Source organism: Aristolochia californica, unplaced genomic scaffold (assembly GCF_029961685.1).
Source record: "Aristolochia californica isolate CCGP_79_NKW_82.1479 unplaced genomic scaffold, dmAriCali1.0.hap1 SCAF_13, whole genome shotgun sequence".
Taxonomy (NCBI): Eukaryota; Viridiplantae; Streptophyta; class Magnoliopsida; order Piperales; family Aristolochiaceae; genus Aristolochia; species Aristolochia californica.
In genome coordinates, this window is record NW_027181804.1 from 4,753,270 (window position 1) to 4,770,669 (window position 17,400).

Genomic DNA, 17,400 nt, shown 5'->3' on the forward strand with positions numbered 1-17,400 from the left:
AAAGATAAACAACACTCTTAACAAGCCCAGAGAGTAAAACACCCTTACAAGCAAGCTCATCTGCAATGCCATTTGCACATTGTATAATATGCAATCACTGCAAATGGAGGCCCTCACACAAATCAAGAGCTTCATCATGCAACCTCCAAAATTGCCATGGTGGTCAGTGTCATCCATAAAACCACCCTACTACAACTGCAAAGTCACCTTTTATCACAAGAGGCAAGGAAAAGTGTTGTCGATAAATCCATAAACCACATAGTAATGCACGAAGTTCAGCCTCTTTAGAATCACACTCACCAAAAGGAGAACAATACACCCCAACAATCTGGCCCAAGTCGTCCCAAAAGATACCTCCACCCCCTACGTGACCTGATTTCCTCAAGAACTACCACCAAAATTAAGCTTCAGCCACCCTATCTGAGGGGCTTGTCATGGGCAAACACGAACAGTTCAAGAATCAACAAAGACAGCTACTTCACGCCAATTAGACCAAAGAACTGAGCTTGTAAAATGCTGAAACAGCGCTAACTGACTTATCCAAAACTGGGTATACGAACGACACTCTCTATCACTCCACCAACAAAACCAGTTAGATTCTCAAAAGTCCTTGCATTCCTTTCCTTCCACAAAGCCCACACAACAGCATAAAAAGTAGTCAACCAAAAAGTTTTTCCAGATTAGGTAAAGACTTAGTAGAGATTTGCATTCTATTTTGGTTACTTCAAGTGAGCCTAAAAGTAGTGACTTATAAACACATTGCTTGATCATACCTAAATACTCCTATGGTTCTTAAACATTCGTTTTCAGGTCCAATATTCTCACACTAGAACTTTGAGGTTGATTTGAGTGAAATAACCTTATCTCAAAACACCTGTTCTTATGAGTTTTTTTCCTTTCCTTCCAGTTTCAATCATCTTCATAAATTCTTAGGAGGCTTTGGCTTCCCCCATTAGTAACTTCCATGCACTTTCTACAGATTCAAGATCCTCAAGCCATGATTTTAAAGCATATTGTGGAATCAAATGGATTCCAGCATTTGGAATCCTGTAGCAACTAAGTAGATTATCGAAACAAGAGGCTGGCATTCATATCTAATCCATGTCAAACAGAAAAAGTATGACTCATCCACTCTTGGATAAACCAATGGCAGCATGGATGCACACACAGCAACAAGAAAGAATTATGAGCAGAATTTGGCAGCCAGCTGGCACGTTCTAATTAAACTCACTCAAATATCTACTTAGTTTTCTCTATTGACATTCATGACCAATATCACTAGCAGACAAACAGGAAATGTTAACTCATTAGTAATTTTGCAATACTTTAAAATGGTGTACTATTTTGTCTACAAACCATGGCCGATACAGGATCAGAAGAATTAGAATATATTGGAATAACTTCAATACAAAATGGATGTGAAATACAAATAATTACCAGAAGAAAAAAAATCCGGATGGCACCAAAAAGCCAACCACACTCAAGAGTACCTTATGATCAGGAATTTCAGCTTTATTCACAGGGTTGAGTCCATCAAATACATATGGAAGTATTCGCTTTACAACACCATCATCTAGTGAAGGCATGGCACCAAGAACTTCAACGATGACAGCAGTACAAAAGCAAACAACTTCCCTTGATGGCTGGGACTTTTTGGTTGGGACAGCCTGCACGAAGAAATATAATAAGAATAATATATTTATAGTCGGCCCTTTTTTTTTGCAACAGAATACTCACATAGTTGCAGATGGTCTCTAAAACCCCCATATCACGAATGCACTGTTGCACTATAATCTTTCTAGGGGGAGGCGCACCTGAAATTTTAACGCCTTCTAGAAACCCCCAAATCTTATTTCTGCCCCTGAATTATTGAAGAAGAAGAGTCATTCCTGTCGGAAAATTAATAAATAATTTTTTTTCACAAAAGACGCATTCCTTTATGCCCGAAGGCAAACAAGATAGACTCGAGAAGGAAGAGAAGCCCCTTACAATGAAAATAAGAAGAGTTTGTGTCCTCAAATTCTGAAGAATAGTCAAATAACTGATACAAGGAACAAGATTGTGCAACTTACTGAAGGTCAAGCAGCTGGACGATGCGAACAAATGCATGAGTATCATGATAAGGCAAGGCAGAGAGAACCAATTCATCCACGTTGTACACATGAACCCTATCTCCCCAGAAATAAGAAAACAAACAAACAAACAGGTACGTCAACTGAAATTTTAAAAAAGACAGTGAAAATGATAGCTCATAAAGTCCGATGCACAATCAATGGTGAACCTACTTGTATCTACGAATAAGGTATTCAAGCGTCTTGAGAGCAGAAGGGACATGTAAGTATCCAGATAGTAGCCGCAAATACACTGAAATTGAAACGTCAAGTTTCTTATTCTCCTCAATTCCCAACATTTCCCTGTCTGTTTCGCTACTTTTGCGGCTGAAGAGTGTGTCCTTGAAATGACTAAAACGGCTGTTTAACCCAGCAAGACTCTCCAGGCCTGAAAATTTTATAACATTCTGCATACTTAAAAAGTATCCTATACGAGAAAACTAACAAATCCAAGTTCAACTGTAAGATTTTGGGTCCATTTGCGCAATGGAAGACTACTGTTACCAGAAACAGCAATGGAGAGAATTGTTTCAAGATCGATATCTGCAGCTTGCTTGGGTTCGAAGAGGACAGAAGGACGAGTAATTGGTTTTTTTAGTGGCTCTGTTTCTCCTTGTACAAAGGATTTGATTGCCTGCAACTGAGCTGAGAGCGTCGTCGCCATGTCGAATACCTGGAAGGGCTAAGGGTCAGTCTGGTGAGGTTTCTGCTACAAACCACAGAAATCCTCAACTTCTTTGTTAAACCCTGAACCCTAGTTCTTAAGCGAAGGGCGAGAAGAAACTGCTTTCATGTTAGGTCGAATTAAAGGCAGAGAGACGTTAACGACTTTCTATGTTGGCGGGTCAGGGACTAGGGTTTTTCACTCGCGATGCCGCAGTGGTCCAGCGACCCGACCGAGAATCTTAAAAACACGACCCGGTTGGTCGCCCTTTCTATTTCACCCGCTTCCACCGTGCCTCTAGTAAGCAAGTATTTATGAATTTACACAAAAACGTTACTATTTAAATTATACGTATTTTAATACAAATATATAAATATCGAATTTTTTATTTAATTAATTATACCTTATATACAAAAGTAATTGATAAAATGACATTTTTCTTTACAGAGAAACCAAAAGTATTTTCATAAAATGAATGATGTAACGAAAGAGTTGATTCGCTGTACAAAGGGAGCAATTAACAAATTCAAAGCTAAGTAATTAGATACATGAAAAATAAATCTCAACAAGCCCAGTACTTCTCATTCAACCCATAAACGATTCCAGCGAAGCTGTTAGCCTCCAGTTCAAACTTCCGTGACATCTTGATAAAAGTCTGACTAGTGAGAAGACTGTCTGAGCCAGCCTGGTGGGCATTGCCCGCTGCGCGCTCCACCTGCAGCAGCTTCGCCAGCCGCTCTAGCCCGCCGTAGAGCTTCATCTTGGAACCAATGTACTTCACGTCGAACAGTGACGACCCAAAGAGAGCAGTCAACAACTCCATGAAGTCAGTCAAGAGTTCAGGTAAGCTGCTCTGCGTCAAAATCTTGACGAGATAGCCGAAATCGTAGGAGCCGTGGAAACTGACCCAATGCACGTCGCCGTTACCAACAAGCCCGGAGGAGAACATCAAATCGGCGAAGTGGAGGGAAGAAATCCCCTCCCTCCGGTTCCGCTCAAAATCGATGCCATTCTCTTTCAGCATCGAGATGGAGCTGGGAGCTTGGAGGCTGCGGGAGACGTCAAAGTCGGAGAAGTTGAACTCCCAGGCGTAATGGTAGTTGGTACCCAGATGAGGGAGGTTTCCGTTGGCATCACAGAGAGTGAGTCCAAGCTGAATGAGCTTCAAAGCGTCTACATTCAACTTGAGCACCTGGTAACGGCCTTGTGGGTGGTTTCTTTCACGGACGGAGGGCGACTGAAAAACAAACCCAGGGAACTCGGTGTCCATGGAGACGTAGTGGAACCGAGGAAGCAGAGACTTGATCAGCTCAAATTCTGAGACGACATTTTGAGCCCACACCCGCCGGATCAAGATGACCGGCTTCTTCTCGTCGGCCGGCATTGCGAGTGAGACAATGGAAAGCAGTGTGATTTCGGAAGGAAGAGCAGCGACTGGAGTAAGCAAGAGAGTGATAGTGTCTGTGCGGAGGGTTGTCAGTTAAATAGAGCCGCGCGGCCGCGTAGATTTCAATCCTCATTCCTAATCGTTTTAGGATGTTGATTTGGGAAAGTGCTCCAGACGTTTTTGGCAACTTCCCTGATATGATCTGACCCAATTCGATCCGAAAACCCGGATGTGTTACTACAGGTTGAGTTATTATATATCTATTTAATTTATAGATTTTAATTATTACATATTATGACAAATATCTTCTAGATGCCCACTTTTTTTTCTTTCAATGTCTATGGTATCATAAATTTTATTAATATTTAATTTAATATAATTATTTAATAGTTATATTTACTTAAATACTTAGTTATTAGATAGTATCATATTTAAATCTTGTAATAAGTTTGAATAATAATAAATGTTTATTTATAGTATTTAGTTATCTAAAAATATTTTAAATGTAAGAATTATGTTATTATTTATTTCTATTATCTAATATTGATTTAAATTATTTAATAGGTTCAATACATGAACTCTTGAATTCTAGTGTTACTATTTATTACCATATCAAATAATGCTTTGCATATTTCAAATTTTGTTATAATAAACTATTAAATAATTCGAGAAATGCACAATCCACCCTATTATATATACAAAAATGAAGTCATATCTCTTTCTCAAAATTATTTCAATAAATACTTATAATTTATATTTTTTAGAATTGTTTTAGAGAGTCATATAAACCATGAATTCTAGTTTTCTTCTTGACATCTCATTGAGATTTAATTATTTTGGATTTTTTATTTTAAAAATAATGGGCTTCTTATGAAGTTGTTTGTGTATTTGCTGCCCAGAGCTAACATAGAATCCCAATTCCGAAGTTTAATGCCCGTATATACTCTCCAGCTTGCTCTCTTGTTCTCAAGAAGAGAGGAAGGGAGAGGCAGATAGATGCTCCAGGGTTTCTCTTCTCTTCACGTTCTACCCCAATTTTCCCCGTTTACCATTCCCCCTCTCTCTTCTCTCTCATCCTCACACCTCTTCTATCTCCATGTAAATCTTGAAAGTTTTTTTTTTTTCTTTGTCGGAATTTCACATAAAAAGGCCTTCTCGACCTCTACATCGAAAGGGTTCTTTTATGTTGTTTTCAGCTGAGCGATTGTAAAAACCCAGGTATCAAAACGGAGCGTTTTCCTCCACCTATCTCTTATTCATAGTTTGCAAGGAAAAGAAGCTGCAGAATAGATATAGAACAGATGGCATTTCATCCATTAATTCCTATGGGATATGTTGCATACGCTCTAGATTTCTCAATTTCTCTTCTAATGTACAATTTGTCGATTTTTCGGTAGTTGGTCTTTGTGGGAATTAGTTTTTTTTTTTTTAATTATTTTGATTGCAGTTTTCTGTCGTTTGAACCCTTATTTGGGTTTACAAATTCTGTAGCTTCTCCCCCAATATGAGTAGGAGGGTTCGAAGAAAAGCCATTCAAACCAAAGAAAAAGAGAAAGCAACTTCCCCAAAGCATTCTGATTTTTACCCTGAAATCCCCCATTTGGAGTCCAGAGACGACGAAGTTGATTGGAGAAGCCTTCCAGATGACACGGTGGTTCAGCTCTTTTCATACCTCAATTACCGGGACAGGGCAAGCTTAGCTTCCACATGTCGAACTTGGCGCATTCTTGGCTCTTCCCCTTGTCTATGGAACTCTTTAGATCTCCGTGCCCACAAGTGCGATGCGGGGACTGCCTCATCTCTTGCGTCTCGCTGTGCAAATCTTCAGAAGCTCCGGTTTCGTGGCTCAGACTCTGCAAGCTCTATTATTCATCTCCAGGCTAGAAGTCTTCTTGAAATAAGTGGAGATTATTGTAGGGATATTACAGATGCAACTCTGTCTGTAATTGCAGCACGCCATGAAGCCCTTGAAAGCCTTCAAATTGGACCCGACTTCTGTGAGCGGATCACTAGTGATGCCGTAAAAGCTATTGCTCTCTGTTGCTCAAGACTGAAGAGGCTTCGTTTATCTGGACTCCGTGAGGTGGATGGGGATGCGATTAATGCATTGGCTAAGCATTGCAAGAACTTGATTGAGATTGCCTTTGTGGATTGTGTAAATGTGGATGAGGTCGCTCTTGGGTCGGTAGCTTCAGTCAAGTTCTTATCAGTTGCAGGCACCAGAAACATGAAATGGACTACAGTCTCCCCACTTTGGAGCAAACTTCCCAACTTGCTGTGTTTAGATGTTTCAAGGACTGACATTGGTCCAGCTGCGGTTTCTAGACTTCTATCTTCTTCCAAAAGCTTGAAGGTCTTGTGTGCTCTGAGTTGTTCGGCCCTCGAAGAAGAAAGTAGCCACACAGGGTTTAATGTCAAGGGAAAGTTGTTTCTTGCTCTTTTCTCAGGTATCTTTAAAGGAATATCCTCCTTACTCCCCCAAACTACGATGAAAGAAAAGAATATCTTTTCAGAATGGAGGATTTTGAAGAATGTGGATAAGATTATCAATGAGGTGATGAACTGGCTTGAGTGGGTTTTATCTCATTCACTTCTGAGAATTGCAGAGAGTAATCCACCAGGTTTAGATAGTTTTTGGCTGAGGCAAGGTTCAGCTCTGTTGCTTAGTTTAATGCAGAGCTTGCAAGAGGATGTTCAAGAAAGGGCAGCTACAGGGCTTGCAACATTTGTGGTAATAGATGATGAAAATGCCACTGTGGATTGTGGAAGAGCAGAAGCAGTCATGAGGGATGGAGGGATAAATCTACTTTTGGACCTCGCAAGGTCTTGTCGGGAGGGAGTCCAGTCTGAAGCTGCAAAGGTAACACCGAGTAATTTGATCAGTGATAGAGGAATTGGCTTTAGGATTTACTTTTTAGAGTTAACTTGGACAGTTATATGTATACAGGCTATAGCGAACTTGTCTGTTAATGCCAAAGTTGCGAAAGCTGTGGCTGATGAAGGTGGTATTGGTATCCTTGCTGATCTGGCAAGGTCAATGAACAGATTGGTTGCCGAAGAGGCAGCTGGAGGGCTTTGGAATCTCTCTGTGGGAGAGGAGCACAAGGTTTTGTACTTGTTTTTCTATTAATTGGTCCCTACTTCTTTGAATGCTTAACTTGTCATACTTTTTCTGCTACCTTTTTCAGGGTGCTATAGCAGAGGCAGGTGGAGTAAAAGCTCTGGTGGATCTTATTTTCAAGTGGCCTTCTGGGGGTGATGGAGTTCTTGTATGCATCTCACTATTATTCATTGTTTTGGGGGTTTGTTCAAGAACATATGGACTGACTAGTTTGGACTTGGGCACCTCAGGAACGTGCTGCTGGAGCTCTTGCCAATTTGGCTGCAGATGACAAATGTAGTATGGAGGTTGCACTTGCAGGTGGTGTCCATGCTTTGGTGATGCTTGCTCGATCATGCAAGTTTGAGGGTGTGCAGGAGCAGGTCCTCTTTGAACTTCGCATTTTCTTGAAACTACTCATACGGATATAATTTCTATTGTTTCCTCCATATATTAGACACAATTTACATAGCATGTGTTTTGTTTGTTCTATATCTAGGCTGCCCGTGCCTTAGCCAATTTAGCTGCTCATGGAGATAGTAACAGTAACAATGCTGCTGTCGGCCAAGAGGCTGGTGCTCTTGAAGCATTAGTACAACTTACTTGCTCTCATCATGAAGGTGTTAGGTAATTCTCATCATGAAGGTGTTGTTGATTTTCTTCCGAATCTCCTTCTCTTCTGATTTTTATAGAGCTATTAGAAACTTCTATCTTCTTTTATGTGCTATCTTGCTTTAACTCATTGTACAGACAGGAAGCTGCTGGTGCTCTGTGGAACTTATCGTTTGATGACAGAAATAGGGAAGCAATTGCTGCTGCTGCTGGTGTTGAGGCACTGGTATCCTTCTCTCTCCAAAAGGGCTCGTGATTTTAAAAAATAAAAAATAATAGTGTCATAAGGCTTGGAGTCTTCAAACATGCATGCAAGTTGCCTTTTTTTTTTTTTCAATTTACTTAATTCTGAAATTTTCAAGCAAAACAAAATGAAAAAAAAAATAGGGAGGAGCTAATAAAAATTGACCCCCAGTTAGGGAAAGAAGACAAGAAGAATCTGACAAGCAGCTGAAGCTCATCATTGATTTTATAATTTAGGTTGCTCTTGCTCAAACTTGCACAAATGCCTCTCAAGGTCTTCAGGAAAGGGCTGCAGGTGCTTTGTGGGGACTGTCTGTCTCAGAAGCCAACAGGTTTGTGCTATCCACTGCATTCCTTCTCAGTGACTTGGTTCTAGTTGTTGACAAATTTTCTGAAAACAGATACTTTGCTTGTAGTTCTTGCAGTTTCTCCTATAACTTAAATATAAGAAATTATTCTCTTGGATGGATTGCCTGATTTCAAGAGTAAAATGTTGTAATAAATAAAGCCACGATAGACTAACATATGTCCTTGACAACATTACTTGTTATAACTTCCTCAAGTGATGCATATAGTTATTAATTGAGTTATACTCCTGAAAATACTTAGATTTATTTTCCACATTTTTCTACTAATTTATTTTATGCATTCCCCAAGCATTAGTTTGAAACTGGTCCTTGCTATTCAATTCTTGGTGGGTGGAAGCTCAATTAACTAACGTTGCATACTTCATACTACGAAAAAGTGGCTAATAACTTATACCTTTTTTACTTCTTTCTACTTGAACTATGAAATGCTTACAGTAGGCTAGGATGAAAGTGAAAGCTGCTATAACTGTTTGCATAAGAGGAATACGTGTGTGTGTATCTAATAAGGTATCTTGTGGTCTGAGAGAAATAAAAAAACAGGAAGACAGATTCTCATTGTGGAGCCATAAAAAGTCGCAGTTTTAGTTTTTTGTTTCCTCTTCTTCTTTGAAATTCCATCGGTACTTGCTATCTCTAGTGAATCCCTTCTCTCTCTTTTTTTATTTATTTTTCTTTTCAAACCTACTCCTTCATTCCCATGTTTTCTGTATTTTCCCCCCGAACCAAATGGGTCTAAGGGATGCACAAGGTCAACAAGAGCTGGTCCTTGGAAAAGTTAATCAATATCATCACATACTGATCCTAACTATAAGGTATTGATTTTTGTATTAATAAGATTTGATAAGTCTTATTTCTAATTTGGAAGATGGTTTTGTAGGGAAATTTAGTCCTACGAACTAGATTGGAAGTTATACATCTTGTTGATAACTTAGGAGGGACTGGAGGACTATGGTATCATTTTTTAACTTTAGAATGGAGGTTATCCTCCATTAGACTTCACAATCGACTGAATGGGTTAAGCTCAACTTTAATGGTAGTTTTGGAGGCTTATTTGATTCAGATACAGGTCTTGCATAATGGACAACAATATTACCATCAAAGTGCTACCATATATGAGTTTTTGTTATTAAAGCATCTCCCTAGAAGATTTGTCCTCCTCTCTTGTCAGACTATGCAATTCTTTGGATCCAAGGAGGGTGCGGATCTCTTGTCAAATGGATGAGGACACTCTTCCTCTCCTCTCTTCAGGAGATTTTTTTCTGGAAAGGAGATTTGATTCCACGTAATCTCTGCAGCCATATATACTGTGTCATCTTTCTAGTTGGTTTTTCACTTTCCCATAGAAATTTAATTTGGCTTCTCTTCTCAAGGCTTAGATTTCAACCTTCACTGAGTGAGTTAAATCCTCTAGGAGGTCTGTTACAGGTTCAACTAACAAAGCTGCAGACCCCCTTTGTCCACTCCCACAGTCTAACTGTGGGAGTTTCTCATGGGACTGTGAGATCCTAGGTTGTTCTCAACTGAAGTCCATTTTGTTTCATAAAATCAGTTCACCTGTTGGCTCTTCATTTTTCTTTCCTTGAGCTATTTGTGAGGTTCTTCTCTCCCTTGATGATTGTAAGTCATATCAACATGATAAGCTAAGCTATCATTGAGATAGGTTGGTCTCCATTTTTTTCTAGCTGGGTGGGAATATTGTTGCCCTTCCTTTTTACAGCCATATTCAATACGGTGCCTGCAAGTGTCATATGTTGAATGTGCTTGATGGGCCATAGTGCTGTTCATAAGCAAGTTTACTAGTATGCTTTTGAAAATATATGATCATTTCCTCCAGTTACATGTGTGGTTTCTACATAAACAAAGGGATCCACAGATTTCAAGTACAAATGATAGGAGTAATCTGAAAAAGGACTTAAAATGAATCTAATGTCAAATCGTAGGTACTGAATGCGTGTTTCACTCTAACATGATTACCTAGGTGGTAAGAGCACTGTTTTTTTTTTTCTTCTCATTGTCTTGTTCGTGAAAAAAAAGAAAATAGTTGATCTTCTCTCTATCGTTCTCTCTCTATCTGCTTTTTATCCCTCTCTATCTGCTTTTTATCCTTCTTTCCATGATTTCTTCTCTGACTATTTGGAATTTTCTTTGATCAAGTTTCTCTCTCTCTCTGAGTCAACATACATTACTTTTTATATCTGACCTGCGATGATCTGTGAACCATCTTCTCTACTTGAGCAGCAATGGCCTGCTTTTTTTATCTTGCCACCATTTAATAATTAATGTGCTTTTTGCATTTTCAGCATCGCCATTGGACGAGAAGGGGGTGTGGGGCCACTTATTGCATTGGCACGATCAGAAGCTGAGGTACATGATAATTAGAATTTTTTTTATAGTTGTTTTGTTTCAAATTCCATGCAATTTATTTTTTATTTTATTGTTGACTTTGCAATGAATGTCCAAAGTGTGATGAGAATGTAATTGGGAGCTCTTTCCCTATTGCATAGAAAGGCTCCTTTGTTGTATTCTTTTGTTGCATTAAATAAAGCTTCGTCATTTTCAAAAAGGTTCTGAAATTTCTGTTTTATCTTTTTTCTTTAAACAATGAGAACTTATTAAGAAAATGAAGTAGGATTACTACAAATTACAGAAGAATACAAAAGCCTGGCTAATGAACAGACCAGCAACAAAGAAAAAAACACTGCCGCATTGGCTAAAAATAAAAACAAAAACTTAATCGATCAGCGTGTCGATTGGACTATTGCTCTCTGCAAGATCTGGGAGAGAAAACGCCCTTTCTAGCCAAAGAATCAGCTACCTCACTGGTGCTTCTTACATCATGAGACTAAACTAGCTGAAGATCACATGGGTCTAGGGTTTCATCAAGCATTAGCCAGAATCTTCATGTTGAGATTCTGGTGGGGACACTGGTATGCCCATTGGGCCCAGTGGACCCACCGATTACGGTTTGAATTATTTTTATAATTATTTTTTAATTTTAGTTTACCTTTTCTTTTTCTTTTTCTTTTTTGAAATAAGATGTGTAAGCTGTATTAAAAAAAAAATTACAATACCTTGCTAAACAGGGCCTCCTTCCTCCTTTTTTATAATTTTAGTTTATCTTTCCTGATTTTACTAGATTTAATCAGATAGTGATCCTATCTATTTTGAATTTCACTTTTATTTTTAATTTATCTTTCCGGATTTTATTGGATTTGATCATATAGTGATCTTATATTTTTTGAATTTTCAATTTCAATTTTTTGTTATTTATAGGCTGTAACAGGATGTTGAAGGCAACTTTGATGATGAATTATTAAAATCTCCCTGTTTGTTTCTGGTCTCTCCATCTCTCCCTCCCCTTTCTTCTTTTTCTTACTATTCTTGTTAATTATAAACCACTAAATGATTGTTTAAGATAGATTCAATATCCTATCCCCAACAAAAAAATTTTATTAGACAGATTGTTTTCTGCTAAAATCTTTTCTAAATTTGATTTAAAATCAGGATATTGGCAAATTCAAATCAATGTAAAGGATAAATATAAAACTGCATTCACCGTCCCTTTTGGACATTTTGAATGGAATGTTATGCCTTTTGGTTTGAAAAATGCTCCATCTGAATTTCAGAATATCATGAATGATATTTTTGCTGCTTATTCTGAATTTACCATTGTTTACATTGATTATATACTTGTTTATTCAGAATCTATTGATGCTCATTTTAAGCATTTAAATGTTTTCAAATCAGTTATTAGAAAACATGGTTGGGTGATATCGACACCTAAAATGAAATTGTTTCAGACCTGTGTAAGATTTTTAGGTCACAATATTCATAAGGGAAAAATAGTTCCCATTGCTAGAAGTATTGAGTTTGCTTCCAAATTTTCAGATGAATTATTGGAAAAAACTTAACTTCAGAGATTTCTAGGAAGTCTCAATTATATTGCTGATTATTATCCTCATCTTGCATAAGACTCAACAATATTGCATAAAAGACTCAGAAAGAATCCTGAGCCTTGGACTCCTAAACATACTCAGGCAATCCAATTAATTAAAAGTAAGGTTAAACAATTCCCTTGTCTTAACCCGACAAACCCTTCTTATCCGTAGGTGGCAGCCTCCAAACCTTCAAGTCGTCATCATCGGCTCACCGCTGACTGCCAACCGAAGAAAGAGAGCAAAAAAAGGTTAGACACTGTCGACTCAGTCGTCTTCTCCAAACCAGATCCCCTATCGTCTCCATCAAAGAAGCCTACAAGCTTCTCCTTTGTCGTCTGGTCTTTCTGTTATTGGACCTTCTGTTGCCGCCCTCACCAACAGCGTCTTTGACGTCTTCTAGTGAGCTTCAATTGATTTTTCTGACCGAGGGCAGTGGCAAAATTGTCCGAGGCATCGTAGAGTATCGCAACGTTGCCGTTTGCCATCGTGGACCTTCAGCGCTGCAACCTCCTTCTCTAGCTCCGACCACCTCAGCGACTGACAAAGCTAGTCGAAGACCCCCAATGCCTCCGCAGACCCTTGTGCTGCCCCAAACCTAAGATGTAGAGAAAAACAACGCCCTTTGCAGTCCCAACTGGACCTTCTCACCCCTCGTCAAACTCTCAACGGCATCGAGCTCCTTCCTCTTTTTCCGAACATTTTTGTCGTTGCTGTCATCCAGTGGACCTACCGTTGCTGTCATCCGTCTCGTTGGGCACTTGTGTCGCTCCGTCAACCAACACCGTTGCATCTCGACGGCGTTGAACGAGACCTTCGTCAGCACTGAAGCCGGACTCCACTGTTTAGTGGAATAGGGTTGGCAAAGCCTAAGTCTGGGGGAAAAATAAACATTCCCTCCGGATGGTTTTAGTTACACACATGTGCTTGATTCACGTGTTAACTCACACGTTTGAAAACAAAAAAAAATCCTTCCCCATTTGCAAAATTTTGTTTGAATTCGAATAAATCCAAGATCACATTTGTTGAGGTACTATCCAAACCCTAAGAGTTAAACTTGACGGGTTCAAGTCTCCAACAACGGGAGAATTGGTGGAGATGTCAGTATGCCCATTGGGCCTAGTGGACCCACCAGTTACGTTTCAAATTATTTTTAGTTTATCTTTCCTGATTTTAGTAGATTTTATCAAATAATGATCCTCTGTATTTTGAATTTTAAATTTCAATTTTATTTTTAGTTTACCATTCATGATTTTATTGGATTTGATTAGATAGTGATCTTATCTATTTTGAATTTTAAATTTTAATTTTTAATTATTTAAAGACTATAACAGGATGTTGAAAGCAACTTTGAAGATGCATTATTAAAATCTCCTTGTTTCTGGTCTCTCCCTCCCTCCCTCCCCTTTCTTCTTCTTCTTCCTCTTCTTCTTTCTTCTCTATTCTTCTCCTTCTAAATTCTTCTTCTTAATTCTCCTATTTCTCATTCCCAATTATTCTTTCTTTCTCTCTATTTTCTCCTTGTCTCATTCTAATTCCAGCAATTAACTGATATTTGCGTATGACGATTAAAATCGCACCTCGTCCTGCATCTGATTCAGTTTGAACTGCTTGATTTACCTACTTTTGTTTTCTCCTGAAGGATGATCACTGATTCTAGAGTAAATAATGTATAAATTATAAAGTATGAAAAAATTGGTTAATTGTAGGGATTCAAATAATTTATGGTCTTGAAAAAATCCATTGGCAGCCTATGAGTCAGTAATTTGCTAACCTTGGAAAAGTGCTTGTAACCCACCCAGATCTTGTCATTTACATTTATATGAACAGTTCTTGAAAATTTTTAGATAATGTTCTCCTGTAGCATGTGGCTAACTTTACTTCCTAGACTGCTTCCTAAATTGTGAGCCAATTCTGAAACCCTCACAAAATTCGAGATGACCAGGAAGCACTAAAATTTCAACAACAGCCGTATCTTGAATTTCCCAAGGGACCTTTCAATGGATTATAGGTTTTTCTTCAGCAAATCATTGTGTCACCTCGTGCTTGGACTGGCTTCTTCAGTAAGTTAATGTTGAAATTCAGCTTGCTAACAACGTTGTATTTTGGGAAAAAATAATTTTATCTCATGAAATTGGGATCAATTTATGACTTCCTATACTTTCACCTGGTGTGATTCTGTATTAATTAAGAATGATGATTTTAAGATCTAGATTTTCAGAGTGGTATTTGTGGAAGTTTCGTTTTTGGAACTTTAAGCATGTAAATTGTCTGGGATGCTCATGTTGTGTTCTGGTATTTTGTCCAGCTTCGTTTTGATTGTGCTGGACATGTTTAACTTTATATTTTTGGTGCTTCATAGGATGTCCATGAGACCGCTGCAGGTGCACTCTGGAATCTTGCTTTCAATCCAGGCAATGCCCTTCGTATAGTTGAAGAAGGAGGAGTTCCAGCACTTGTACACCTCTGTTCTTCTTCTGGATCAAAAATGGCTCGTTTCATGGCTGCATTGGCTTTAGCTTACATGTTTGACGGGAGGTATTATTGTTTTCTTCAGTTTTTAACTTCAAATTTCATTTCTCCACTGTCGAAGACCTCAAGATGCTCAAACTTTCATGGAATTTACCATTTTAGATTCTATCTTCAGTATGTTTAACTTGAGCTGCAATTTTTGAGGAAAAAAAAGCTGCTTAAAATCCTTTTTTGAAATGTGGTTTATATGTTAAAAAAAATTATTCCGAATTTTAATTCAAGATGGACCCTGGCTTGTTTTTAAGTGATATTAACAGTTTTTTTTTTTTTTTTAATTTTATTGGTAGTGTCTTTTGAATGGTGATATGAACTGTTTGAGCTAGGTGGTTGTTCACCATACTTTTAAGTGAGGTGTTGGATTATAATGCTTCAGTTAGGAGGACCTATTTGTACGTGCTTAATGTTAGAAGTTCCAAGTCTCATGGATTTCGTTTACAGAATGGATGAAGTAGCTCTGGTAGGGTCCTCATCAGAAGGAACTTCAAAGAGTGTAAGCTTAGATGGTGCCAGGAGGATGGCTCTGAAGCATATCGAAGAATTTGTGTTGACCTTTTCAGATCCACAGAGCTTCTCTGTTGCTGCTTCATCTTCTGCTCCTGCAGCACTGGCACAAGTAGCAGAAGCAGCTCGTATACAAGAGGCTGGACATCTGAGATGCAGGTTTCCAGTTGATTCATATTTTGCATTTTTGCATGAACCAATGCACCTGATTCTTTTATGTTTTTTCAGGAATTGAGTATTACTGTTTTTTTCTGTTTCACATGTTGGTTTATCTCATATGTATCAATGTTATGCAGCGGAGCTGAAATTGGTAGATTTGTTTCTATGATTCGAAATCCTTCTCCTATTCTTAGGGCTTGTGCTGCTTTTGCTCTCCTTCAGGTTAATGCTAGTGGACGCACCTTCTTTTTGATAGTTCATTGTAACGTTATATTTTGGGGAAAAGTAGCATCAATTCCAGTAGTATGAATACCCCTTTGTTTTCTGGTTTAAAAGTATTTAGGTTCAAAGATGACCAAATCAACGTGATTCTTACTGTCTTTTCTGGTGTGATTGCAGTTCACAATCCCAGGAGGGAGACATGCAATGCACCATGCAGGGTTGCTGCAGAAGGCAGGTGCTGGGCGAATCCTCCGTGCTGCCGCAGCAGCTGCTACGGCACCGATTGAGGCTAAAATCTTTGCTAGGATAGTTTTACGGAACCTCGAGCACCACCAAGTTGAAGCTGCTCTGTAATCTCTGTTCTGTTCACTAGATGGATGTCACTCAAAAGTCTATCGCCAGGGCAGCCTCCATGAAATCACTATGAATATCTTCATCTCCAAGTAATCAACAAGTGTGAATTCTATAAAGGCTTGTATACTCTAGGTGTTTTTCCATCGAAGCAGGATTAGTTGATTCTCTGATTTTGAAGCAAACTTGGAAAGATTTAGGTATCTAAGGTGGTTTGGTTCGTCAATGGTGTTGAAAAAGTTGGGTGCAATTCATATAGTTTTTTTCTTTTTTTGGGGGGGTGGGGGAAGGGGGAAGTAATGCAGTAAGAGGTACTGGGTATCGAAGAAAGGACCAGTATCTACCAGTTTTGCGTTTCTCTGTATTCATTATTACATTGTTGTGTGATAATTATAAATTGTTGGTTATTTGAGATTTTGGTTTGTATATATGAAGGTTTTTCTTCCTAATATATTTTTACCAGGAAATAAAATTTTGGCAGGGAAAGCAATGCAGCAATTGTTGTTTTTAATCCCATTATAGACAGATCTGCATCGACATTTACCCTTCCAGTTTCTTGTTCAGTCAACTTCTCCCTCTCGATTGGGTTTTGCCTTTTGGGTGGTGAATTTCAACAGCAAGCAACAAGCAGATAGGCTAAGAAGAAGATTAGCTAAACATGTAAATTTGAAAACTAACCTCCTGCCATTGACGTACACGCTTGTCGTTTGGATGCATCAGCTTCCGAGAAATGATTTTGTACCGGACAAAGTTATAATGAAGATTGGACAGATGCATGGGGATGAGGATGAGCGCAGCAGAACGGGCCCGGCTCCGTGTTGGATATATATTGTTTGAAGAAAATCCTCTTAGGGTAATTTCTTCTCTCCTTTGGAGTCTCCCGAATGCTTGCCCAAGAAATTTAGCGTATCGACTGATGTCTTTATGGCTTGGTAAGCGAATTTTTTAAAAAGCCGTAAAAAATCTACCTTGATCAAACCGGCGCGTGAAACTTTTTGGCGAGAAAATTTTCCGTTAATTTTTAAAATAAAATAAAAAATATGACATTATTTGGTTGAATTAGGGGACGCCATCACCTCTTTTAGTTACAAGTCACACGGCAAAGTTCCCATTTTGTTTTCTGTTAATAATAAAAGATATAACGGAATAACTAATTTTTGTTACCAATTCTAAGATGGGACAGCTGGCAGTTCCGCCAAGAATTGGGATCCTTCA

At 38.6% G+C, this 17,400-nt stretch overlaps 3 protein-coding genes across 5 annotated transcripts in view; 1 reads left to right on the forward strand and 2 right to left on the reverse strand.

Annotated features, from left to right (window-relative positions):
* Positions 1-2,923, reverse strand: part of LOC137947779 (uncharacterized protein At3g06530) — a 35,188-nt gene extending 32,265 nt beyond the window's left edge. Inside the window, exons 1-5 of the mRNA XM_068793542.1 lie at positions 2,616-2,923; positions 2,286-2,499; positions 2,073-2,168; positions 1,738-1,861; positions 1,491-1,667 (exon numbers count right to left, since the gene is read on the reverse strand). Of these exons, the coding sequence (XP_068649643.1) occupies positions 1,491-1,667; positions 1,738-1,861; positions 2,073-2,168; positions 2,286-2,499; positions 2,616-2,775 (771 nt within the window). The 5' untranslated portion in view covers positions 2,776-2,923. The remainder of the gene's footprint in view (positions 1-1,490; positions 1,668-1,737; positions 1,862-2,072; positions 2,169-2,285; positions 2,500-2,615) is intronic.
* A 414-nt stretch (positions 2,924-3,337) lies between these two features.
* Positions 3,338-4,159, reverse strand: LOC137948561 (probable CCR4-associated factor 1 homolog 11). Its single transcript, XM_068794648.1, has one exon. It carries the CDS (start codon positions 4,157-4,159, stop codon positions 3,338-3,340), a length of 822 nt encoding a protein of 273 aa, XP_068650749.1.
* Positions 4,160-5,115: 956 nt separating this feature from the next.
* On the forward strand, positions 5,116-16,678 carry LOC137948601 (protein ARABIDILLO 1-like). 3 transcript variants are annotated; one of them, XM_068794697.1, is made up of 13 exons: positions 5,116-5,380; positions 5,610-7,022; positions 7,110-7,268; positions 7,351-7,431; positions 7,514-7,645; positions 7,762-7,889; positions 8,013-8,100; positions 8,355-8,449; positions 10,786-10,849; positions 14,783-14,958; positions 15,391-15,612; positions 15,750-15,834; positions 16,012-16,678. In XM_068794697.1, the coding sequence occupies exons 2-13, from the start codon at positions 5,667-5,669 to the stop codon at positions 16,186-16,188; spliced, it is 2,763 nt and encodes a 920-aa protein (XP_068650798.1). In that variant the 5' UTR covers positions 5,116-5,380; positions 5,610-5,666; the 3' UTR covers positions 16,189-16,678. The 3 variants fall into 3 exon arrangements, with proteins under 3 accessions (XP_068650798.1, XP_068650797.1, XP_068650796.1); XM_068794696.1 differs by having other exon boundaries at positions 5,654-7,022; XM_068794695.1 differs by having other exon boundaries at positions 5,116-7,022.
* The last annotated feature ends 722 nt before the right edge of the window (positions 16,679-17,400 follow it).

Excerpts from the sequence above, each read along its gene's own strand:
- LOC137948561 (XM_068794648.1), bottom strand. The coding sequence starts at position 4,159 with ATGCCGGCCGACGAGAAGAAGCCGGTCATCTTGATCCGGCGGGTGTGG.
- LOC137948601 (XM_068794695.1), top strand. The coding sequence starts at position 5,667 with ATGAGTAGGAGGGTTCGAAGAAAAGCCATTCAAACCAAAGAAAAAGAG. Across the intron at positions 7,269-7,350 it reads CTGTGGGAGAGGAGCACAAG|GGTGCTATAGCAGAGGCAGG; the intron begins GTTTTGTACTTG and ends TACCTTTTTCAG. Across the intron at positions 7,646-7,761 it reads TTGAGGGTGTGCAGGAGCAG|GCTGCCCGTGCCTTAGCCAA; the intron begins GTCCTCTTTGAA and ends TTCTATATCTAG.